The sequence below is a fragment of the Bos javanicus genome, chromosome 11 (genome assembly GCF_032452875.1).
Source record: "Bos javanicus breed banteng chromosome 11, ARS-OSU_banteng_1.0, whole genome shotgun sequence".
Classification (NCBI taxonomy): Eukaryota; Metazoa; Chordata; class Mammalia; order Artiodactyla; family Bovidae; genus Bos; species Bos javanicus.
In genome coordinates, this window is record NC_083878.1 from 22,600,087 (window position 1) to 22,626,263 (window position 26,177).

General features: G+C 41.3%; 1 protein-coding gene across 16 annotated transcripts in view; it reads right to left on the minus strand.

Annotated features, from left to right (window-relative positions):
• SLC8A1 (solute carrier family 8 member A1) overlaps nucleotides 1-26,177 on the minus strand; it is a 447,518-nt gene that overhangs the window by 54,052 nt on the left and 367,289 nt on the right. For all 16 annotated transcript variants that reach the window (XM_061432164.1, XM_061432168.1, XM_061432177.1 and 13 more), the window contains 2 exons: nucleotides 23,758-23,888; nucleotides 19,489-19,588 (listed from right to left, as the gene is read on the minus strand). In XM_061432164.1, the coding sequence (XP_061288148.1) occupies nucleotides 19,489-19,588; nucleotides 23,758-23,888 (231 nt within the window). The remainder of the gene's footprint in view (nucleotides 1-19,488; nucleotides 19,589-23,757; nucleotides 23,889-26,177) is intronic.

Here is a 26,177-nt window from a genome sequence, read left to right on the forward strand (position 1 = left end):
ATCCAAGTCTATGCCCCTACTACTACTGATGCAGAAGAAGCTGAAGTTGAACAGTTCTATGAAGACCTGTAAGACCTTCTAGAACTACCACCAAAAAGGATGTCCTTTTTATTACAGGGGATTAGAATGCAGAAGAAATCAAGTGTGTTAGTTGCTCAGTCATGTCTGACTCTTTATGACCCCATGAACAGTAGCCTGCCAGATTCCTCTGTCCATGGGATTTCCCAGGCAAGAACACTGGAGTGGGTTGCCGTTTCCTTCTCCAGGGGATCTTCCCAACCCAGGGATTGAACCTGGGTCTCCTGTATTGCAGGCAGATTCTTTACCATCTGAGCCACTAGGGAAGCCTAAGAAATCAAGAGATAACCAGAATAACAAGCAAGTTTGGTCATGGAGTACAAAATGAAGATGGGCAAAGGCTAACAGAATTTTGTTAAGAGAACATGCTGGTATAGGAAACACCCTTTACCAAAAACACAAGAAATGACTCTACACATGGACATTACCAAATGGTCAATATCGAAATCAGATTGATTATATTCTTTGCAGCCAAAGATGGAGAAGCTCTATACAGTCAGCAAAAACAAGACCTGGAGCTGACTGTGGCTCAGATCATGAACTCCTTATTACCAAATTCAGACTTAAATTGAAGAAAGTAGGGAAAACCACTAGGCCATTCAGATACAACCTAAATCAAATAACTTATGATTATAGAGTAGAGATGATAAATAGATTCAAGGGATTAGATCTGGTAGACAGAATGTCTGAGGTACTATGAACAGAGGTGTATAACACTGTACAGGAGGCAGGGACCAAAAGCATTCCTAAGAAAAAGAAATGCAACAAGGCCAAGTGGTTGTGGAGGAGACTTTACAAATAGCTGAGGAAAGAAGAGAAGTGAAAGGCAAGGGAGAAAGGGAAAGATATACACAACTGAATGCAGAGTTCCAGAAAAATAGCAAGGAGAGCCAAGAAGGCCTTCTTAAATGAACAGTGCAAAGAAAGAGAACGGGAAAGAGTGGAGATCATTTCAAGAAAACTGGAGATATCAAGGGAATATTTTATGGAAGAATGAGCATGATAAAGGACAGAAAGAGTAAGTACCTAACAGAAGCAGAAGAGATTAAGAAGAGGTGGCAAGAATACACAGAACTATACAAGAAAGGTCTTAATGACCCAGATAACCTGATGGTGTGGTCACTCACCTAGACCCAGATATTCTGGAGTGTGAAGTCAAGTAGGCCTTAGGATACAGTGTGTGTGTGTGTGTGTGTGTGTGTGTGTGTGTGTGTGCATGCTAAGTTGCTTCAGTCGTGTTTGACTCTCTGTGACCCTAGGGACTGTAGCCTGCCAAGCTCCCCTGCCAAGCTCCTCTGTCCATGGAATTATCCAGGGAAGAATACTGGAGTGGGCTGCCATTCCCTCCTCCAGAGGATCTTCCAGACCCAGAGATCAACCCCGCATCACTTATGTCTCCTACACCAGCAGGCAGGTTCTTTACCAATAGCGCCACCTGGGAAGCCTCTCTATGAATAAAGCTAGTGAAGGTGATGCAATTACAGCTGGGGTATTTAAAATCCTAAAAGATGATGTTGTGAAAGTGCTGCACTCAATATGCCAGCAATTTGAAAAACTAAGCAGTGGCCACAGAACTGGAAAAGGTAGTTTTCATTCCAATTCCAGAGAAGGGCAATGCCAGAGAAAGTCAAGCTACCAGATAATTGTGCTCATTTCACAAGCTAGCAAGGTTATGCTCAAAATCCTTCAAGCTAGGTTTCAGCAGTATTTGAACCAATAATCTGGGTTTTGAAGAGACAGAGGAACCAGAGATAAAACTGTCACCAGCTTTTGGATCCCGGAGAAAGCAAAGGAATTCCAGAAAAACATCTATTTCTGCTGAAGCCTTTGATTGTGTGGGTCACAACAAACTGTGGAAAATTCTTAGAAATGGAAGTACCAGACCACCTTACTTGCCTCCTGAGAAACCTTTACGTGGGTCAAGAAGCAATAGTTAGACCCAGATATGGAACAACTGAGTGGTTCAAAATTGGGAAATGAGTACAAGGCTGTATCTTGCCATCCTACTTATTTAACTTATATGCAGAGTACATCATGCAAAATGCCAGACTGGATGAATCACAAGCTGGAATCAAGTTTATCGGGAGAAATATCAACAAACTCAGATATGCACATGCTACCACTCTAGTGGCAGAAAGTGAAGAGGAACTAAAGAGGCTCTTGATGAGGGTGAAAGAGGAGAGTGAAAAAGCTGGCTTGAAACTCCACATTCAAAATCTAAGACCATGGCATCCAGTCCCATCACTTCATGGCAAGTAGAGGGGAGAAAGTGGAAGCAGTGACAGACTTTATTTTCTTGGGCTCCAAAATCACTGCAGATGGTAACTGCAGCTGTGAAATTAAAAGACGCTTGCTCCTTGGAAGAAAAACTATTACAAACCTAGACAGTGTATTAAAAAGCAGAGAGATCACTTTGCCAAAAAAGGTCCATATAGTCAAAGCAATGGTTTTTCCGATAGTCATGTACGGGTGTCAGAGTAGGTCCATAAATAAGGCTGAGCACCGAAGAACTGATAGTTTCAGATTGCGGTGCTGGAGAAGACTCTTGAGAGTCCTTGGGCAGCAAGGACAGCAAATCAGTCCATCCTAAAGGAAATCAACCCTGAATATTCACTGGAAGGACTGATGCTGAAGCTGAAGCTCCAATACTTTGGCCACCTGATGCGAAGAGCTGATTCATTGGAAAAGACCCTGATGCTGGGAAAGACTGAAGGTGAAAGAGAAGGGAATGGCAGAGAATGAGATGGTTAGATAGGATCACTGACTCAATGGACATGAATTTGAATAAACTCTGGGAGATGGTGGAGGGCAGAGGAGCCTGGAGTGCTACATTCCACGGGGTCACAGAGTTGAACATGACTTAGCGACTGAACAATATCAACAACAATTTATTTCTAGTAAGAAAACATATATCCATCTTTTCTACACTTAATGGTTTCTATGTGCTACTAAATTTAGTAACCTGAAGATTCAATCCCAAAAAGAATTTACCTCTTTGTTCTGGATTTAAGAGGAGTGCTATAAACACTCCCTATACCTTACTTACATATTCTCTGATGCAAAGTAAAAGATGTCAGTATCCTTCTTCCAAGTATATTGCAAGGTAATTCCTTATCAAGAAAGATCTCAAAACACAATTCACTCAAATTTCTAGATCTATGATTTGCCAAAGCACAGGGAAAGAATATAGACATTTTCTTTTATCAAACAAAACATGTGGGGATTAGAAAAATACCTGGATTTAAAGCACTGGGAGAGTTTCAGAGCTTGCCAAGGTCAACTCCCTGGAGAATGTGAATTCCTTTAAAATCTCTTTGGCAAAGTCACCCATGCCACATTTGAGAGTCCCAGCTATTAGTAGTTCATGGTCACACAATGCACATTTTAACAGCTACGGCTGTCAGCTTGGGCTGGTAGGCCCGTGCATTTATCCAGGTCTATTCCTTAAACCATATGGGATAAGTCCAACCCTGTTCCTCATGACATTCGTCAGGCATTTGAACCTGGCTCCTCTCATTTCACCCTGGGGCCTCGCTCCAGGCTCAGTCTGGCCATGCTCCTGTGAGCACTATCTTAGTCAAAGCTTTCTTTCTTTCTTCATTTTTATTCTATATTGAAGTACAGTTCATTAACAATGTTGTGTTAGTCCCACGTGTACAGCAAAGTGATTGAAATATACATATATGTGTATTTATTCTTTTTTCAAATTCTTTTCCCATTTAGTTTATTGCTGAATATTGAGCAGGGTTCCCTGTGTGATACAGAAGGTCCCTGAAGATTATCTATTTTAAGTATGGCAGTGTGTACATGGAAGGGTTAGGGTGGGAAGGGAGAGACTGGGAGTTTGGGATTGACATGTACATACCCTTCTCTTTTAGAATGCAGTGCATGGAGCTGAATGCAACTCCAAGAGGTGTTTATTTGCCTGCACTGGGCAAGGTCTTTTGCTACCCTCATTCTGGGCACTTTCATTAATGAATCCATATCATACATTTTCATATGCAGAGTAAACCAACACCATTGATCCGCTGTTCCAATGCCATTTCTAGCTCATGTCTTCCATTTCCCATACTAGTGTAATTGATTTGGGGGGACACAATTTTACAATCTTTTATCTATCCTTATTAGGCTCTTTAAAAGAAGTGATTACTTACTATCTGTTCAGTCCATGTAAAAGTCTGTTAAGAGAAAACTTGAACCTTGACATCACACCAGCTCTTACTAGGAAGTGTCATTCTTGAATGTATTTGAATGATGACAAAATCCCTTGGTGTGGCTAGCTGTCTGTCCTTGAGGGGGTTGTGGGTCCTACTGGTGGTCTCTAGTCTCACCGCCCTCATCTTTGCAGCCAAAGGCCTGAGGATAAGTCTAGTCATATATTGAGAAGCCCTTTTTCACTAGCTCATGGGACCAGATTGACTGTGGAGACCCCATGTCTAGAATCAACTGTGCCTAAGACACCCATAGCTAGGAATGTGTCCTTTACTCTAGAGATTGACTGAACTTGGAGTTCTTGGTCTATTTCCTTGGAGAGATACATTGGATATCAACACCGTATGGCAAGAAATAGGAGTTCAAGACTTCTGTAGCTTTGTGACTCAAACTATTTCAGATGGAGAGGATGCCTATAAAAGTCCTGTTAAACATCTCCACTATCTGTTGGGTTAGCCAAAAAGTTCATTCGAGTTTTTCCATAATGGGAAAACTCAAATGAACTTTTTGGGCAACCCAATAATACTTCCAAGCTGAGACAGCTATGGCCCATTCTGCCCTCACAGGACCAGTACTAGCTTCAGCCCATATTTGGGGGCTAGGGACAGCGATTTGTGATAATACTGAAAGGGACACTAGACGGCAACTCACTCTCTGAGCATAAATTTCAACCCTGTGTAAACAAATGAACCCCTGGGTGATATTTTTCACAAAGAACAGAATGCCTACCAGCTTAGGCCATTATGGATCTTGTTAGGATGGTTAACACAGCATAAGAAATATCTAATGCAACAGAAATATTTCTCAGCAACTGTGGCCACTGTCAAGATGAAAAATGGATCCACTAAGGAGTTCCAGCTCCATGCAAGTTTGATTATTAGCCAAATGAATCAGTTTAAAACTGAAACTTGATTGCTTAACCTCTTTCTCTTTTAAGAATTCTCTTATGTGAACGGAGTGCTCCTAAATGATTGTGGGAAGACATAATTAGTCACATGTGGTTTTGCCCAAAGCTCTACTTTTGCAAAATCACTTCAAGTCAGACTAAGAATCTTGAAATTCAGAGTGTCCTCTTACCCTTTATCGATTGAAGGATTAACAGAATTTCAGGCTCTTGCAATAGACAGGCATATTGCCTGCAGACTTGAGGAGCTAAGAAATAAACCTCCAACAAGCAGAAATGATATTCAGCAAGTGTAGATGCCCCCTGCTAGTTTCAATGCTTTAGTTAAACCGGGTAGTATGTGGGCACACCAGAATCCAAGACTGGCCCAAGGGCTCTGATAATACTCTGTAAATATCAGCAGCTGTGTCTGAATTAGCCTCCCGGAGTGTGGGAAGCTGAGCCTTGGAGGAACTGTTTGGGCAGCAATAACCCTGTAATCAACAACAACAACAAAAATCAGTATTATGTCCCAGGAAAATGTTGAAATTTATATAAAGAGTTGATGTGTATCAAAGGCTGCCATGTGAGAGGAGTACAAACACGATCTATATTCTCTTAAGATGGTGTTGTGATTAAACTATAAATTCAGATTCACTTACTGAGTGCCTATCTTTATGTATATGGGTCAATACACACATTCCTCTTAATCTCCCAGCAACCTGGTAAAGTAGGTATTATTTTCTCCATTTTAAAAATGAAGAAACCAAGCGTCAGAGTTTGAGACTTATGAGATTTAAACTCTTTCCATCACTTTATTGTAATTACTTGACCCATTGTTCCCAGAGAGAAACATCTCTGTAGTTTGTCCAGCAAAAATCCATTCTGATAAAAATCTAAGCCCATCTGGAATTGCTTTAGGAACACTGTAATTGGGAAGTAACATAAAATAACCCTCTACATATGATACCATGGATAAAATACTGAATGCTCTTGCAGTATGACTGAAATGATGAATGATGAACGAATGCATGGCCCTACTTTCTTTCCTCTTCCTAGAGTCTGGTTTTCTTTTAATCTTTGGGAAAATCCTCTCCTAGTGGTTTATATCAGCCCTGTTGGGAAGTGGGATTTTCTTTATGCCATGGCAAACATCAATTTCTCTGCATAGCAAATGGAATGGACTCTAGTCAGCTCTTCAGTAAAGACAACTCCCATCCCCTGTGATTGCTTTCCTGGTCTCAGGATCACTTGAACGAACTTTTTTCTGACTGTGGGGTTTGTGAGTTGATCTGCCAGCAAAATGGTGCTGAAAGTTGAGAGTCTAGGAACCTCATCATGGCCTTGGTTTGCACAATACAAAATGACGGCAAGCGTTCAAGGTGCCCTCATCTGCTTTTTCCTGGTCCCTTCTCTCTGTTGTGATTTTCAATGAGATCCCAGGAAACAGGGCCCCACACTGACAGCAAAGAGGCTTCTATGATTTCCATGTGCTCAGGCATCTCACAGACTCTTCTCCTAGAAACAAAGGCTAACCTCAACCAACTTTCTCTTTGGCGATTTTGAAAAGATAAATGAGACTTTTTAAGAGAAGTGAGAATCTTATAGATAGTGAAATCAGTTTCGGACAATAGGATTGTCTCATTAGCAAAATTCAGATAGAGCATCTCATTCTCTGACTGCATGTGAACTCTTCTTTTAAAGGGTAGGCTGCCTAAGGTGAGTGCTGACCATCAGATTTGTCTATCCATTGGTGGTTTTGACAAAGGTCTGTATAGTCAGAGCTATGGTTTTCCACTAGTCATGCATGGGGGTGAGAGCTGGACCATAAAGAAGGCTGAGCACTGAAGAATTGATGGTTTCAAATTGTGGTGCTGGAGAAGACTCTTGAGAGTCCCTTGGACTCCAAGGAGATCAAACCAGTCAATCCTAAAGGAAATCAACCCTAAATATTCATTGGAAGGACTGATGTGGAAGTTGAAGGTTCAATACTTTGGCCACCTGATGCAAAGATCTGACTCATTGGAAAAGACCCTGATGCTGGGAAAGATTGAAGGCAGGAGGAGAAGGGGGAGACAGAGGATGAGATGGTTGGATGGCATCACTGACTGATAGACATGAGTTTGAGCAAGCTCTGGGAGTTGGTGATGGACAGGGAAGCCTGGCGTTCTGCAGTCCATGGGGTCGCAAAGAGTCGGACGGCTTGTGCATAGGTCCTGAGGCAAGAGCAAAGTATGAGGAAAACACTGTATGGATGGAGTGGCCTATGGGCATTAGATTCCAGGATGCACATGTGTGACAAGAGATAAAGAAGACCAACCTTAAAACAGAACCCATAGGTCCAAGTGTGAATCCTAACTTCTGTTTCCCTATCTCGTAAATAGGTTAATGAATATTCACTGAGCAAGGTTGCCATGAGGCTGGTGTGAACACAAAATGACTATTCATCAAGAGTGGGACCCTTCACTTTATTGGAGACTGCAGACTGTTGGCCCAAGAAAGTGGTGGTCTTCACTTAATCCTGAAGCATCACGTCATCAAGAAGTCCAGGAGACTTTAGGTGATATATCAGGGGACAGGCATGGGCTAAGGACAAAGGCTCTGGTTCCATAAATGTCAATTTAGAAAGAAGAATGAGATAGTGCTGTGTGATGTAGCAAGTACCTAGGATTCTAAAACAGGCTCTGTGTGACCTTAGAGGAAATTCTTTCCCTCTCTGGTCTCAGCTGCTTATCTACTGGAAAAAAAAAAAAAGTGAGGTTGGACTAGCTGATCAGTAAGCTCCTTTCCAGGTACACGCCAGGATTCTGGTCTAAGATGTTTTCTCAGGACAGAGGGACAACACCCAGACAGATGTGCACAGGCAAGGCAGGAAAGAGACATGAGCTGGTGGGTTGTGTTGAAGCCTGTTGGTTCAGGCAAGTGGCATTTCATTGCAGGAGTCATAATGACAAGGTCTTTATCAAGACAGCAGGCTGTGAATAGCAAGTATTAATGCTGCAAGTCACTTTCATGAGCTTCCTCTGCCTCTGTGTGTGTGTTGCGAGGAGGGTAATTGGTTATGTTTTCTCTTTTTCCACCTCTTCAGATTATGCTGAGATGTTTTCCCCCACTGCAAACAGTATACAACGGCACCCGCCTGGAGATGAACGCCCACTGCCCCTCCTTCCCCCCAATCCCCAGTGCCATGTGCATTGGTTTGGAAGCAACAACTAAAATTGTATCCACGTTGCAGCAGTGAATCCAACAAAAGAGCTTCTGGACCCAGTGATGGCACATTGTTTGCAGAGCCGAGCTGCTGCCTCTCCAGACAAAAGCTGCATTAGGGATGTGACTCCAGGCTTACAAATAAGAGCGCTGAATCACTCCCCAGCCTTTCTATACAGTGTTTTCCTCAAGATTTTGAAATAAGCAATTTAAGAGAAAAACAGCCCAACAAGTCAATATTCTTTTCAGAAATATTAGCTAAAGCATATCCAGGGGCAGAAAAATAATTGCTTGTTTCTCCCACCTTCTTCTTGTTCTCTCACCCCTGTGCATCCAGCCCGCCTTTTTCTGAAACTAACAGTTGAAGTTACCTGATTCAACATTTTATTCTGCTACCAGTGACATTTTGAAGTTGATTGATATCCAAGATTTGCTTTATCTACCTACCGATATGGCCCTAGAATATCTCCTTTAATATCTCCTATTTATGGGAGATATTCAAGTTTCTCTCTGGAACTTACTGTCATTTCTCCCTCATGCCCTCTGCTTTTCCTCTTTCTCAATTCAGACCCTGATAACGAGCCAAAAAACACTAAAATCCCACTAAGGAAACAGACAGAAAATGCAATTTTAAATATGGATTTGCATATCCAATTTGCATACACAAAAATAAATGTATTTTATGTGTACCATTATATGCATATATATATATGCATGTTCTGTAGATGTGTATTTATTATATATGAATTAAAATATGTCTGGAACTTTGAAACAAGGCATATGGATATGTGTGAGGGTGTGTGTTTATATAGATTTTTTTCTAGATCAGACATGGCAGTATGATATCAGGGAAAACAGGCTTTTAATCCAGTTACATGTAGATTGAAAAACATTGCTTCCCACCTAAATTCAATCACTCTTTATTCAATAAATATTTTCACTACCAAACACTGTCCTGGATACTAGAGAAATAGTAGTAAAAATGACAGATTTGTTGTTTAAAAAAATATTTTAATTTAGATTTTCTACTTCTAAGAGGACTTGGGCAGATCTGTACCTGTTAATAAACTAAATTACTTTAAGGTAAAATAGGACTAAAAATATCCAAAGAAAGTAGAAATAAAGGACACTTTCTGACACAAGACTTGAGTGAATACTGAATTCTTGGACAAAAAAAGTTAAGCTTTCTGATGGTAAAGCAAATATGAAAACATTGAATTAAAAATTATTTTGCTAAAAAAAACCCCCAAAACTTTTCTTTAAACTAAAGTAGGAATTTATCATTCTTTTTTTTATAGGAAGTGACATTATTAATAATAACTAACTCTAAAGAAAGATAAAAATACTTTTCAAATATTATACTTTAAAGGTAAAAATTAAAATGATGATTAATTTATAATCCATGAGAATAGTTTTGATAGGGGCTCTGGAAAAAACTATTGAGAGTCCCTTGGACAGCAAGGAGATCAAACCAGTCCATCCTAAAGGAAATCAACCATGAATGTTCATTGGAAGGACTGATGCTGAACCAGAAGCTCCGATACTTTGGCCACCTGATGCAAAGAGCTGACTCACTGGAAAAGACCCTAATGCTGGGAAAGATTGGGGGAAGGAGGAGAAGGTGACAGAGGATGAGATGGTTGGATGGCATCACTGACTCAATGGACATGAGTGTGAGAAAACTCAGGGAGATAGTGATGGACAGAGAAACCTGGTGTGTTACAGTTCATGGAGGCACAAAGAGTTGGACACAACTTAGCAACTGAACAACTGATAAAAAGTTAAATAAGCTTTACTTTCCTGATATCTAATTCAAAGCAAGAAGAGCAGCTACTGAATTTAATGTGACCATTAGACAGCATGTCGTAAACATTACATGTCTTAAATGAACTTTGGCCAATACGGTGCAATTACCCAATTATTCTAACGTGTACTATAAGGCAGATATTTCATTTGCTTAAAGCCAGAGCCCTAAATTTGAAATAGCAGTATCACCAAAAGCAAATTGACATTTACTGCTGACAATGAAGGGGCCTTCAGAGGACCTTTCGGTAGAGCCATGTTCCCAAAACAGAGATTATCATTCCAATGCCCTAACCTGTTTGTGGCCTATTAAACAAACACTGTATGTCTGATTTAATTATTAAAGAAAAGGGCACACTGACCAGGAGCAAAGAACATCCAAATAAAGATTAAATGCCCCTCTTCCTGGGATTCCAATGTTGGTCCTTTGAAGATAAGACTCACTGCCCAGGTGCCAAGGCCATTTCGACTCTTTGTGTAGGTGGTCTGTTTCTTTTTCTTTTTTTGAAACCTTGACGAAATGTATCCCTGACTTGTTTAATGTTCCTAATTATTTTTTCAGAGTACACCTGGGAAGCTGTCTTCTGGGCTACAGTTCTCAGTTTGGTTCAGATAAAACTGGGGGATACATGTACACCCATGGCTAATTCATGTCAATGTATAGCAAAAACCACCACAATATTGTAAAGTAATTAGCCTCCAATAAAAATAAATAAATTAATTTTAAAAATAAAATAAAAGCACCTCCACAGGGGGAGTAACAGCCTTAGGGGTAGGAGGCAGGTACATCACTGGGGCTCTAGGAAAGGGGTAGAGAGTTCTAGAACAGCCAGGGTAGCTGGGGCATGTGCAATCTTCTGTGCTCCTTTGACCTGGCCGGAACTGTGCCTGATAGAGTTTAAATCCCTTGTCAGGCAGAGATCTTAGCATGGTAATGAAGCAAAGGTCACCTTCAGACACCTCTAGTCTCCTCTGTGCAGGCAAATTCCTGTAGTTAGGTCAGAGCCTGTTAAGGGGAGCTGACCACAGCATATCTCTCAATGCACACCTGCAAAACGTTTCTTTCAAATACCAGGAGCTTTTGATACAAGCACAGAGGTAAATCAAGGCACCAACAGGAGCAGCATCACCTGGGAATTGTTAGAAATCCATAATCTCAGACCTCCCCCAGTGCTTTTGAGAATAAACATCTTAAAAATATCCCTGGGAGATTCATGTACAGATTAGTGTTTGGGAAGCATTGTTCTTACGAGTGTTGGGCTATTTCTGATCTAACTTCTCTCAGGTCAGCAGAAACCTTCTACCAAGAGTAATTTCACTCCCGTGTTTACAAATTGAAGATTAGAGGGCTGGTGGATTCTGTAGTGATCAGAATTAATCTTTCCAACTGTGTCCCCTGATTGACATGTAGCAAGGTGGTCACTAAGTGGGTTCCAGGTCTTACAGTCTCTTTAGTAAGAGCAACTCTTAAAATATTCATGTTTTAGATTTGCTTTATGTTTTTGTGTAAGAAGTTTTCCCATCTTAAACAAAAAGGTGGAAAGACTTTTATGATTTATGGTAGGAGATCCAACCAGTCCATTCTGAAGGAGATCAGCCCTGGGATTTCTTTGGAGGGAATGATGCTGAAGCTGAAAATCCAGTACTTTGGCCACCTCATGCGAAGAGTTGACTCATTGGAAAAGACTCTGATGCTGGGAGGGATTGGGGGCAGGAGGAGAAGGGGACGACAGAGGATGAGATGGCTGGATGGCATCACTGACTCGATGGACGTGAGTCTCAGTGAACTCCGGGAGTTGGTGATGGACAGGGAGGCCTGGTGTGCTGCGATTCATGGGGTCGCAAAGAGTCGGACACGACTGAGTGACTGATCTGATCTGATGTGATCTGATTAAGTAAATGCCATTTGAGCACCCAAAAAAACCCTCTTTTTCTAATTATGCATTGTTTTGATTATTTTCATTGACACAGTAGATAGGATAGCATTATTCAAGCAGAAAGTGAGCCAAAATTTCATACAGTTTTTGACCAACTTCTTTAAAGGCAGCTGTACCTACTATTTATCATGAAACTTCATCTTTTTTTCATGAACCTCAGTCAGTTTCTATGTTTAGATAAAGGATAACTAAGACTCTTTACCGGAGAAGGCAATGGCACCCCACTCCAGTACTCTTGCCTGGCAAATCCCATGGACAGAAGAGCTTGGAAGGCTGCAGTCCATGGGGTCGCTGAGGATCGGACACGACTGAGCGACTTCACTTTCACTTTTCACTTTCATGCATTGGAGAAGGAAATGGCAACCCACTCCGGTGTTCTTGCCTGGAGAATCCCAGGGACGGGGGAGCCTGGTGGGCTGCCGTCTATGGGGTCGCACAGAGTCGGACACGACTGAAGTGACTTAGCAGCAGCAGCAGCAGCAAGACTCTTTATAGTCACACAAGAAATAGGACAAAAAGAAAATTCCCAATCCCTAACGGCCTCTCTCCTTTTTTGTCTGATTGCCTCACAGTCAAACTAATGCTGTGTCACATCTGACCTAGCAGTGTTTTTTGTTTCTTCAACTGCTTAAATGGGATTTTCATATGACCCACAGGTTATACATTAAGTATGAGAGTGTCTCTACAGTAATGATGTTCAATAATAGAGGAGATGTTAAAAGATTCTTGTTTAGACCAGATGGCACAGCAACCCTTGAAACTCATTTGAGGTACCGTTTTTATTATTTATTATTTAGGACTTAAAGAGTGGATCAGTCTTCAGGTTGACAGAATTGTCAAGTGAATTACTGTTCAGGGGCACCACTGAGGTGACAGCTTTTGCCATTAAATAATTCAACTTATCTGAGCGCACTTATTATTCTATGTAACACATGGTGAAGGACTGATGGCAGAAGCGTCACCCAAACTGAGCCAGTCTCCATGCTGGGTTGGTAGGTGGCTCAGGAGATGCCGTCCCCTCCACCTCTTTAACTCACATCGAGTCTCTGATTATAATCTTGAGCCACCTGGGAAGCCTTAGTACTGGATACTTAAAATGATCAGGTAAAAGAGAGGGCAGTACGTTGACTTTATTCAAAGAAAGTCACCAATTAGTTGGCAGAAGGCTACAGATGCACCCAGGGAAATAAACACCTCCCTCTGTCCTTGAGGGAACTGACTGGTACCTTTCCTTACCGAAATATAAGCTTCAGGAGATTTAACACATATTAAGAAAAAAAAACTTCCATATTTCAATCTTCTGCTCAATTATCCGAAAGAATAAAGATATAGGCCATATAACGTGCCAGTCTCTGTGTGCCTGTGGTTTGTATGTCTGTATGTACACACGTTTATGTACGTGTGTCTCCGTGTGTTCATGTATTTGTACACACACATACAGGTCTGTGTGCATCTGTGTGAGTACGTATATGGGTGTTCTGTGTGTGTGTGCACAGGTGCGTGTGTACTTGGTTCTCAGGCAGAGTAAGTGTGTGCACTTCCACAAAGAAGAAAATCTCAGGTTGATGTGTACCCCAGCACTGACATTTACCAGCTCTGAGTTCTTGTGCAAGTTACATTGTTTTTCTGAATCTCAGTTTACTTATCTATCAAATGGCATGTGTAATATAAAATGAGAAGATAAACTGTTTTTAGTCACGTAGCCTTTTTAGTAATTAAATGGAATTGACTGCCTTTCACAAAATTTGGTAATTTTTTTAAATTTATTTAACTGAAGGATAACTGCTTTACAGAATTTTGTTGTTTTCTACAGAATTTTGTTGTTTTCTGTCAAACCTCAACATGAAACAGCCATAGGTATATATATCCCCTTCCTCCTGAACCTTCCCCCTATGTCCCTCCCCATTGCACCCCTCTAGGTTGACACAGAGCCCCTGTTAGAGTTTCCTGAGCCATACAGCAAATTCCCGTTGGCTATCTATTTTACAAATGGTAATCTAAGTTTCCATGTTACTCTTTCCATACATCTCACCCTCTCCTCCCCTCTCCCCATATCCCTAAGTCTATTTTCTATTCTCCACTGCTGCCCTGTAAATAAATTCTTCAGTAGCATTCTTCTATATTCTGTATATATGCAGTAGAATACGATATTATATTTCTCTTTCTGACCTACTTCTCCCTGTATAATAGGTTCTAGGTTCATCCACCTTTTTATGGCTGAGTAAAATTCCATTGTGCATATGTACCACAACTTCTCTATCCATTCATCTGTTGAGGGACATCTAGGTTGCTGTATCTAGTGCTGCAACGAACAATGGGATACACGTGTCTTTTTCAATTTTGGTTTTCTCAGGGTATATGCCTGAAGTGGGATTGATGGGTCATATGGTGGTTTTATTCCTAGTTTTTTAACGAATCTCCATACCGTCTTCCATAGTGGCTGTTATCAATTTACAGTCCCACCAGCAGTGCAAGAGAATGCCTTTTTCTCTATACCCCCTCCAGCATTTATTGTTTGTAGGCTTTTTGATGATGGCCATTCTGACTGGTGTGAGGTGACATCTCATTGTAGTTTTGATTTGCATTTCTCTAATAATGAGCGTTGTTGAGCATCTTTTCATGTGTTTGTTAGCCATCTATATGTCTTCTTTGGAGAAATGTCTGTTTAGGTCTTTCCCCCACTTTTTGATTGGGTTATTTGTTTTTCTGGTATTGAGTTGTATGAACTGCTTGTATATTTTGGAAATTAATCTTGGGTCAGTTGTTTCATTTGCTATTATTTTCTCCCACTCTGAGGGTTGTCTTTTCACCTTGCTTATAGTTTCCTTTGCTGTGCAAAAGCTTTTAAGTTTAATTAGGTCCCACTTGTTTACTTTTGTTTTTATTTCTGTTACTCTAGGAGGTGGGTCATAGAGGATCTTGCTTTGATTTATGTTATCGAGTGTTCTGCCTATGTGTTTTTCCACTAAGAGTTTTATCATAGAATATTCAAGATTATTTGCCTCCCAAATAACCAACGGTGGTATCCCAGTGCAAAAGTTGGTTCTGGTGAAAATACATGTTGCCTTGATTAGTCCTTATAGCAACTCATGAGTGAGGAGCTGCTTTCTCCACTTTCCACATAAAGGGACTGAAATTTAGAGGGGAAGTAATCTGCCTAGAGGGTTTCCCAGGTGGCTCAGTGGTAAAGAATCCACCTGCCAATGCAGGAGACGCTGATTTGATCCCTGGGTTGGGAAGATTTCCTGGAGAAGGAAATGGCAACCCACTCCAGTATTCTTACCTGGGTAATCCCATGGACAGAGGAGCCTCGGAGGCTACAGTCCATGGGTTGCAAAAGAGTCGGACATGACTGAGAGACTAAACAACAACAATCTTCTTGGAGTCATCCGGGAAGCTGTTGGAGGTCTGGGACACAAACACGCATCTGACTCCAAAGCCTGGTTTGTTACCCCTCTGCCCTTCACCTCACTATAGCCCAGGCTGCTGGGAAGAATGGCAGTATGCTGGCTATGGCATTGGCACTGGCATTCTACTTCTCTTTACCCAAATAACCTTTGCCCTCTTCCTGACACATTTCTCCCTTGTAGCCCAGCTGGTCCATGATTTCTTAAAGCTAACCTTCATTCCTGTCTTCGTACAGATACTAGGAAGAAGGTGGCATTGGGGGAAATTCAAACTGGACACACAGTGAATTCTGGCTTCCCTTAGAAATACATCTGCTGGCACAGCTCATACCACCTAATGGTACGCAACTTGTCTTGCAAATTTTTACAGGCACCTCAGTGCTGCAGGCCACCACTCCTGGGAGTCTATCCAGGGAAAGACAGAAGGAGAACTTCAGGGACATGACTGTATAATCCTCTTCTGGTCCCTGGAATCAAATGAGTCCTTTAACTCTTCAAATATTGAACTAAAAGAACTTGGTTTACAGAAACACTATGGTCCTAGGAGGTCTAGGGACAGAGCTATGAAATGCAGTGAAGGTGGGGGAACCAAAAGACGGCCAGAGGTTACCTTAAAACCAGTTTAAATATAATCAGTGGGAAACAGAAGCAAAATCCAATTTATGAAATTATTATTTTGTTTAGGAAGATAGATCGTTTCAATTTTGCACAGAAAATTGCATGGGACAAAACCTCACAGTAGAGCCGTTTAAAAGCAATTTAACATTTTTAATAAGGCAACTCTTTCTAATTCTCAACTATTTAGCCATGAAATCTTAAAATCCAACAAAATTCTGTTGTCAAGAAATGTTGCTTTACCATTTTTATTGTCTATTTAACAACCCAAGAATATTAACATTCTTTAGAGACCTAAATTTAATCATAATGACAACTATTGAGCTTCCTAACTGCCCTTCATGTAATTTAAGGCCTATAAACTATCAGTTTGCTTTTCTGATATTTTGTCTCAAAATTGTAAATAAGGTCAATTTTACCCAGCAGCCTGCAAATTTCTAAGCAATATTTGTCTTGTTCCCAAGCATACATTTAGAAACTTAAACACAATACATTGCATGATAAATAAGAATCCTTGAGGGGTTTTGCATTTCTTCATCAACAGTTCTTCAAAGGATGTGAAGGGACTTAGTCCCATTATCTAAGTGCTGAAGAAAAGAGTATCAGCAGTGGTGATAAAGCCAAGGGAAGTCATGAGCTGGAGGGGAAGAGCAGTTTTCCTTGCTTTGACATTTCTCTCTCAAGAGCTGTGGACAGCACACTGGACTAGTATTTGGTAGATCAGGGCTCTGGGCTACTTTCCAAAACCAAGTTGCCTTGCGGAGGCTCAGATTTTTCCTCCCAAAGGTCAGGATAGTCATAATACTGACCTCCTGAGATTTCAAGAGGATTTAATTCAAGGTAAGAAAGGGCTGTCAAACCAAAATCTTCCCCTTTAAAGTAAGAAAGTCTTAGCATCTTTAGAGTTGTTTCTCTGTATACCTATTCTGATCAGGAGCAAAAATACAACTTTACAGCATAATCACTTTTGCTGTTTAAAACCACCCTTTTCCATTACCATAGATCAGCCATAAAATGTTTACCTTGGTCCCTGAAAGTTACAAAAATGTGCCGATAAATCAACACAAAACCACCCCACTGCTAGAAAAGCAAATTCAGCAGTGACAAGGCTATGGAGTGTGTCTTCTTGGCCACTGTCCAATGCAGCCCCTTAGGCAAGCTTCTTATCCCCCTCCACAGCTTTGTTGTTCTGATGATAAGCTCATCATTGTACATACACTTTGACTTCTTGCTTATTTTACTTATCTGCTATCTCCTGCATTAGAAGGTAAGCTTCATGCAGGCAGGAATATTTGTCTGTTTTATTCACTGTCATATCCTTTGCACCAAGAACGATGATTGATATATAGAAAAATGAATGAATGAGACCAGGTCACGATCATCATTTAAATGCTCATACATCTGTGGCCAAAGGAAATGTGGAAACTATTAGAAATGATCCATTAAGGCTTATGCTGCTTTTAATGTTTCAATTCTGATATGTCAAAGCCCATAAAATAATTTGGTTATTTTAAAATATCTTCTACCACTGGCCTTGTCAACAGTGTCTTAGACAAGTTATTTTTGTCCTTTTAGTTTGTATTGTCTCTGAGAAGGAGTATAACTCCCACGCCTCAGATAGTAATCTTAGATTTACAGAAAAAATACAAGCCATAACGAGGGACTTCTAGAGAGTGAATGTTTATGTCCCTCCCAAATTCACATGTTGAAACCTAATTCCTGATATGATGGTATATGGAAGTGTGGCCTTTGGAAAATGATAAAATCATCAGGTTAAAGTCCTCATCAACAGGACTAATGCCCTTGGAACTTGAGATGAATATACATATACTACTATATATAAGATAAGCAACAAGATAAACAACCTACTGCATAGCACAGAGAACTCTATTCAAAATTCTGATAACCTGTATGAGAAAATAATCTGAAAGAGAATGAATATAGGTATGTGTATAACTGAATCATTTTGCCATATACCTAAGACTAATACAACATTGCAAATCAACTACAATGCAGTAAATTTTTTTAAAAAGAGAGACTCTGAAGCACTGCCTCATCTCTTCTATGTGAGGACAGAGTGAGAAATCAGCTGTCCAGGAACCAGGATGCAGGCTCTCACCAGGCACTGAATCTACCAGGCCCTCACACTGGACTTCCAGAAGTAAGTTTCTGTAGTTTACAAGTGCACCCAGTCTCTGGTATTTTGTGACAGCAGTCCGAACAGAATAACACAGGGAGTCCCTCACCTCCACTAGAATTTATGTGTAAATTTCAGATTTACTCCCCCTAAGCAATTACTCATCATTTACTGTTCATGAATTTCCACTGTGGACTCCATTGCAAGAAACCAAAGTGTGATTATAAACAGTACTACTAATAAAGAGGCACAAACATTCCTTTACCACCCTCTGTTCCACAGTATTTGGGAGATCTGTCAAATTATTCTCTGGCAGATTGGAAAGAGGGGGTTGTGTTAGAAGTCATGACCCAACCTCTAGTGACGCTGTTCTCATATTTTACAGTCTGGGAATCACTACCTAGAAAATTCTAGTTTTGTTCATTCACTGCAACAGTAGAGGATGAGCCTGCAGGGATCTTTAAAGAGAAAGAACCAGTGGAAATGCAGCAGAAGAACTGAAAACCATGATGGTGGCGCTTTCCTGAATCTCTGAAAGGGGCTTTCCTCCACCTTTATTCAATCACACAGAGAATGGACAAGGCTTGGCAATGCGTGAAACAGATACATCTTTCTGGATTTAATTTCCTCAGGTGTCTGGCTCCTTGTGTTTGCAGCACACTTCATTTTGCAGGATTTTCCTAAATAAAACTCTTCACTTTGCATGTACAGGAAGAAACAGAATGTGATTCTATTTTTATGTCCAGAGCCAGTACAAACACTTAATGCTGTTGAAGAGAGTTTAAAATGATGCAGATGGTGGTGGCGAAGGGTCTTCATGTCACCCTGCCCCACCAATGATATTGCTGCTTCCTTTCTGATCTACACTTGGCCACTTCTCCTGCTCTCAGGAAATTTTCCAGACAAAGCCCTGTGATTGGCTATCCATGAGTTTGAGATGTGAAGGCTTTAAATTTATCTTGTCTATTTCCAGAGAGAAAGACGCAAAGTAGACAGAGAAGGAAGTTCTGTTTGAAGACTTTTACTTCATCTATAAAGTCTAAATTTGTCCCCAAAATGTGCATATATGCTACAAATACATTTATTTTTCTTTTAATTTCATCACAGAGAATCTTTGGTGCTTTGACATAAACCAAGTGCTTATGGCAGGAAAAGTAAGCTTGTAATGAATGACATTATCATTCATAATATTCATAGAAAGGCACTCACCAGCACTGACAGTGATCGCCTCGATGAACTGCTCTCTCCAGCTGTTCGTCCCAACCACGAGGGCTAGGTTTGTCTTCTTAATCAGTTTGTCCACGGTACTCTAGAAAGGTTGAAAAGAATCAGATAATAACGGCTGGGTTGGTTAAGGCCTCCGGAAATCTCAGACCTTGTTGATTTTGAAACACCAGAGTTATATAAAGGTAGCAGATGTTAGGCTCAGAACAACAGTATTGACATCAAACACTGTTATGTTTATGCAAACAAGCACGGTCCTGACTTGGAAACATCCTTAAATGGAAACTTCTTTGTAGCGAATACAAGCCTCCTTCAATGCCTAATGGCCAAGGAAGAATGGCCTCAGTGGTTAGAAGAGAGGATGTTGCAAAGCCCAACCTTTCCTCTTGGATGCTTCATGAACTTGCTTCTCTCTTGGCCTCATCTAGAGTGTGCTGTCTGCAACTGAATTTATCTATGCCCTGCTCAGCATTATCTATCAGTGAACATCCAGAAGTGGCAGAGAAATTACAAAATTAAAACCTATTCTTACTATATTTTTGTTGATCAATGAAATGCAGCCAAACAGCAGAGTCTCAAGACTGCTGTTGTATGATCCTCAATAAATGGATTTTTCTTTGGCTACTGGTTTTGTAAGACTAGTGGCTATTAGAGAATTCATCTCACCTGACTCCTGTTGCAAATGAGAAAAGCCAAGAAAAAGTCAATTTGTATGGTTTAGGGCAGTAGTCCCTAACCTTTTTGGCACCAGTTTCGTGGAAGACAATTTTTTTCCATAGACTGGAGTGGGAATGGTTTGGGGATGATTCAAGCACATTACATTTATCATGCATTTATTTCTATTTTTATTATATCAGCTCCATCTCAGATCATCAGGCATTAGATCCTGGAGGTTGGGGCCCATGGTTTACGGCACACTGTAATGACCTTGCACTAAATTTTCCATTGCTCTACTAATACTGAGTCACTTCTTCTTCTTTTTTTTAAGACTTTTGTTTTAAGCTTGGTTCTGTACAATTAGCACTCTTAGCTTTCCACATAAATGTCAGTTCATGGAACAACAGGAGCAGCCAAGCATTCACAAGAAAACTAAGGAAGCAGATGCACCCAAAGCACTACCACAAATCACAGCAACTGCGAGGAGAAGGGTCACTTCTGGGACTTGAGGCCGTTCTTCCCAGAGAGACTACCACCCGACTAGTCTACCACACGCCCACACTTACTGTCAGAGCTTCCTCGAATTCCCACTCATTGCAAAGAGGCAGAAAACACATATCATTTGTCTTAGGTGAAAACCTGTACATGTTTAAGGCAGTGTCCCTGAATTGACTAAGGTTTGAGAGAGAAAGAGAGCATGTTATCAGCTAATCAGGAGGAAGGACAATGTGATCTGAAGGGTCCATCTGGAAGGCCAAAGCCATATCAGAATGTCAGGTACAACCGTCATTGGAACTGAAGGGAAATATTCCGAGGATAATAAACCTGAAAGGGCCCATCTCCAAGGGGCCCACTCTGTCCTTTCACATCATCCCTTGCCAGGTTGTTTCTCCGCAGGGTGGTGGCCTTTCGGCCTCCAGCTTTGTGTCTACACGTGTTAGTGCCCCTGATAACAGCTGTCATCATCAGGACTGCCGTAACTAGAAGCACAGGACAAGCCTCTGACTTTTCTCTCGACTCAGCCAATCTTGGTAAGTCCTCCAAGTGTCATGGTTGATGCTGATTCAAAGTTCTCTGCAGAATGTAACAAGAAATGACCTTGACTTTTCCTAAATATGATGGAAACTTGGGGCAGGCCTCTCCAAAGGAACCCTCTTTATTCTAAAGCCAAGGCTGAGAATCTTATCACCTGGGGGATGAATAACTGAGAAGAGAATCTTCTCTAACAGTTAAATACCTCAAACAATATTGCCTCAGACATGTCTCTAAAGAGCTAAGTTATAAGATAAACTAAACTTGAAATGTATATATAGGTAAAACCTCAGGTAGATCATAAACTTTAGTTCATGTTAACTCTAAGGGACTATGAGATAGCCTGGGTTCTTCCCAGGACTTAATTTACATACATGTCCTCTCTGGACCTATAGGAGTAGATGAAAGAATAAGGTGAATTTGAAATTTTATACTTGAGCATTCCCATTGACACTGGCCTGGAAGATTTCCTAAACATCCATTGTTAGCTCTTCACTGCTCTAGACTGTGAGCAATTGTTTTAACCTCAGCCTCAGTCACGGGTGTTAGAAAAATCCAGTACTACGTCAGAAGACAGTAAATAAGAACCCAGTGGGCAAAGCAGACTTGAACATTGTTAGATGTGACCCCAGATTTGGGTCTTTAATGCAGTTCTGAGGGCTCTGAACAAGTTCTTTAAAACAGCTATGGTCTAGAAAAAAAATTCTTAAGAGAATAAAATTATATCAACGTTAATCCTTGAAGGCACTTCAGAAACATAACCCAATGTGCCCTTCAATGTTAATAGTAAACACACTGATGAACTCTAGAGGACATGGGAGGACATGTCCTTTGGAAGCTATTCTAGAAAGATAAGTATTGCAAACAACTAGACTTATGGAGAGAGTGTTGGGTGACTTTCAAATGCTTGGATCATTGGTGTGGTTACCAGAAATAGCTTTGAACCCAAGAAAGTTTTGCTGCCTAGAAGACTGTGCCCTGCCATACCCAACCCAATTCTTCCTACAGGAAGTGACTGTGATTGTTCTTCCTGGTCATGGGTACATGGAAGGGGAAAGCTCAGGGTTGTTCCAGAAGAGAGAGGGCACAAAATAATTCCCAGGCAAGTCCTGGGAGGATGGGGGAACTAGTGTTTACAGAAATGCCAAGCTGTAGAGTCTCTGCTGCCACAAGTGGTAGTACCAGGCTTTCTCTGATTCCAGGTGAAAAGGAGGTGCATGAGGAAGAGTGAAGATGGACACATGAACAGAGTGGTCCACAAACATGGACAGGCTGAGATGTCTGTGCCTCAGGAATCTCAGGGAACACAGGCACATGTCAGTCATGTATGTGCAGCTGGCCAGGTTCCAGATCAAACACCGGGTGGGTTCTGATGGTCGGGGTCTGCCTAGAAAGCACTGGTCCCAGTGTCTATCCTGCTCTTTCGTTCTGTGGGAATGGCTGGAAGGATGAGTTAACACATCCATGGTGGCCCGAAGGGGAAAGTTTAATTGCATTTTTATCTTTTAAATGCCACTTTAATTTGCAAAGAAAACTTTCTTTCCACCTATCTCCTATCAGGCACCTTCCTTTGTGAACTAAATTAAAAAAAATAATGAACAGGCCCAGCAAAAGGCAAAGAAGTCACAACCGTGAAAACTCCAGATACAATCCAGAGGGCTCTGGTTTCTAGGCTGGTGGCCTGATTCTCCCTTTTGGATTCTTCATTCCGGTCTTCCAAACAGAAGCAGGATCTGCTTTTCAAAAATAAGTGGGGAAAATGCTGCTGAGCTCTGGCATGTAGTTCTGGAAACCTTTTCACATTCCACTGAAGAACGCAGGTGCACCTCTACTGGGAGGCTTCTAGGAGGGAGGACCATGTGAGTGAGATGGGGTGGGAGTGGGATGAGGGCTCAGTAAGCAGCTAAGAACAGATGGAAAGTTTCACCTCTAAGTCCTAAGCTCATCCTAAGGTCCATTTGCTTAACTTCTGAAATATGACTTTTCTCATCTAGAGAACTGGAAATCTAATTTTTTGTCTGATGACAAACTCTCTGGTTACAGGCACTCTACCTTCAGCTTGCAGATTATACTCAAGTGTCCTAGGATCTTGAGAAGATGACTACATATACATGAGAGCTTATCGATCGCATGTTCCGTGGGGAGAGCTTACCAACCTCCCTCCAAACAAAAGCCTCGTTTTTAGCAGTGCCAAGACTTTGCTTCTCCTAGATTGACTAGCTCTTTCAAACAAAGCATGGTTTCTTTCACACATAACAGTCTCTTAGAACCCATCTTTGCCTCTCCTTGCTGTCCTCTTAGACAAAGCCTCCCTTTAGGGCACCTTGGATCCTGTTAGTGATCGGACTCTGAACCAGAACCCCAGACCCTGGTTCTGATGCTGTTTAGTTTACAGGATCTGCTGGTTCCCTACCAACTCTCGAATTCCACTTCTGCTCTGATGGTCTCTCCATCGTGAGCCAGTTCCTCTCTCTGGATGGATCATACAGCATAGACCAACACTACGAACAGTCTGGGTCCAGAGACGGGCCCTGCCTTCCTGCTGGGCAGTGCTGAGAAGCATACCTTGAACTCGTAGGATTCTTCAATGATCACCTCCAGTCTGGTGTGCTCTCCCAGAATGGGGCGCCCCATTTCCGCAATGCGCCTCTCTTCCTCCTCTTTGCTGGTCAGTGGCTGCTTGTCATCATATTCATCTGTGAAAGGGAAGGGCAAGAGATTGAGGATGGACTCCATTCTATTTGGAAATCCCTGGATCCTGAAACAAGGACACCAAGAAGAAAGGAAGTCCTGATGACCTACTGGAAGTCCCTGGGGTGATGTCGCAAGGAGGGGAGAACTGGACAGATGCCTGTCATGTGGGGCCGTGATCACTGTGACAGCAAGTGATCATAACACCCCACAAACTAACCACCAGCCAAAGAGCAGATCAGGAAAAGCAACTGACAGGATCATATCCCTGGGAAAACTCTGCCATATGGCATCTATGATGAGGGAATCACCCAGGTGTTCCCTAGGGTGCCAGTTCACCTGGCCATTCGTACGCATCCTTTTAGCACATGACGAAGAGGAAACACAATTAAAGCTGCCAGGTGAAAGAATCCGGTCTCCTCCTCTCTACTTTCAAGAGGCAACAGAAAATGGGGCAAAGAGATGATAGATGGGATATTCTTATCTTAGCCTCTTATTTGCTACTACAAGTTAAGAAGCTAAGCATCCATGCATTCCGCATTTTAGTAAGATCCTGTACTCCAGGTCTGTCTCTCTGTGGTGCAAAGCTGATGGGTTGGGAGGACCTTGATCACATTAATCTAAAAGGAAACAAGGAAGAGGGAGCGCGAGGCCTTCAGGGAGTTACTACTACTCACCATGGGGGCATGATTATTTCCAGAACTACCAAGTAATTTACACTCCAGGAGAAACTCGTGGGTACTAAGAAAATGTTAATGGGCTTGAGAGTCCATTAATGAGGGGAAGCTCACAGTTGGTTCCTCTCTGTGTGAAGGTCATTAGGATAAATCCCAGACTGAAAAGGCCATGCACATGTGAAGGACAACCACTCTTCCTATAATCACTCAGCCCCCTGTTCTTCAGGCTCAGGATGTGGAACAAGACAGGCCACTTCCCCTCACAGTTGAGCGGAAGGGACCTCACTGAAAAGGATCTAGTATTGGTGGTACAGAGAGACTGCAGCCCTGATGCCCTCATTTCTAGAACCTTCTAGGCAAACTGCCTGCAATAGGAATCTGTGGACTAGGGAGCGATCAGGGTGGGAAGGACTTGTAGCCAGACTCCTTGCCTTTTGCATTTAGGCATCAGCTATTGCAGGAGTTCACAATTCCTTTCCCCTCCAAAGTCACATGGCTTCCCTCTGCTGAGGGACCCTGCCATGGTGGGTCCATCTGATGCGCCAGCAAATGATGCAGAAAACTAGTTCCTAGGCCAGTTGTTACGGAGCAGATGGGCAGAGGCACTGCTAGCACTTTATAGGAAAGTGAAAGTGCCACTTGGATTTTAATTTGAATTACAAGACATTAGGGGAAGGATATTTACTATGTTCGCTTTTCATAGTTTATTTACAAATGGGAAGTTGTTTTTAATGGGATTCAAGTTGATTTAGGTAGAAAAATATAGAGAAATTACAAAAGAAAGGTGATACAATACAGTGGCATTACTTTAAACTGCGTTTCACAAAATGAAATGATCTGGAACATGACATTAACTATACGGACATGGTAGTAAACGAAATCAAATCATGTAGTGAGCAAAAAGGTTATTCCCTTTTTAATCATCCTTGAGTCCTTCTGATGATGAAGACATGCTTATTTGGGGGCTGTTACATCTGTAACTAGTTCCTGACATTAGGGTTTCTATCCTTTAGGAAAGAGAAAACATTTCTCAGGCATAGAGCACTGGACTGCATAGAGCAGAAGTTAACTATTTTCATCCTAAAAATTTTAACCTTATTTTGTATTTATGACAAATACTAGCTTTCCATTAGTGTTAGTGACTTGGTTTTGTTTTTAAACAAATTTAGTGAAGTAAAAACATGAGCCAAAACATTGCATGAAGTACATAACTGTATAGTTGGTATGAAGCCAAACGAAATAATGGAGAAGAGGTATGAGAATGACCAAAATTTAGGAATATCCGAACAGATTTCAGACTAAAGAAAAGCAGGGCACCTTGTTCCTATTGCTTCCTTCTACACTCTTTTTCCAGACTTGAATTTAATGCCACACTTTATCCTGCTGTCTACCCATCTAGAAAACCTTCCCCATTTTCACCTAGCTGAATCCTATTTATTTTTCAAAACTTTACCTCTTATTGCATGCAATATCCTTCAACTGACTTGCTTAGGAATGACCACTATAAGTCAGTTCTTAGTATTTGGTGTGTGTATATATTAAACATGGACACTTCTAATATACTACATTTTGTATTTAAACTACCTTTTGTTGTTGCTGTTTGGTCAGTAAGTAGTC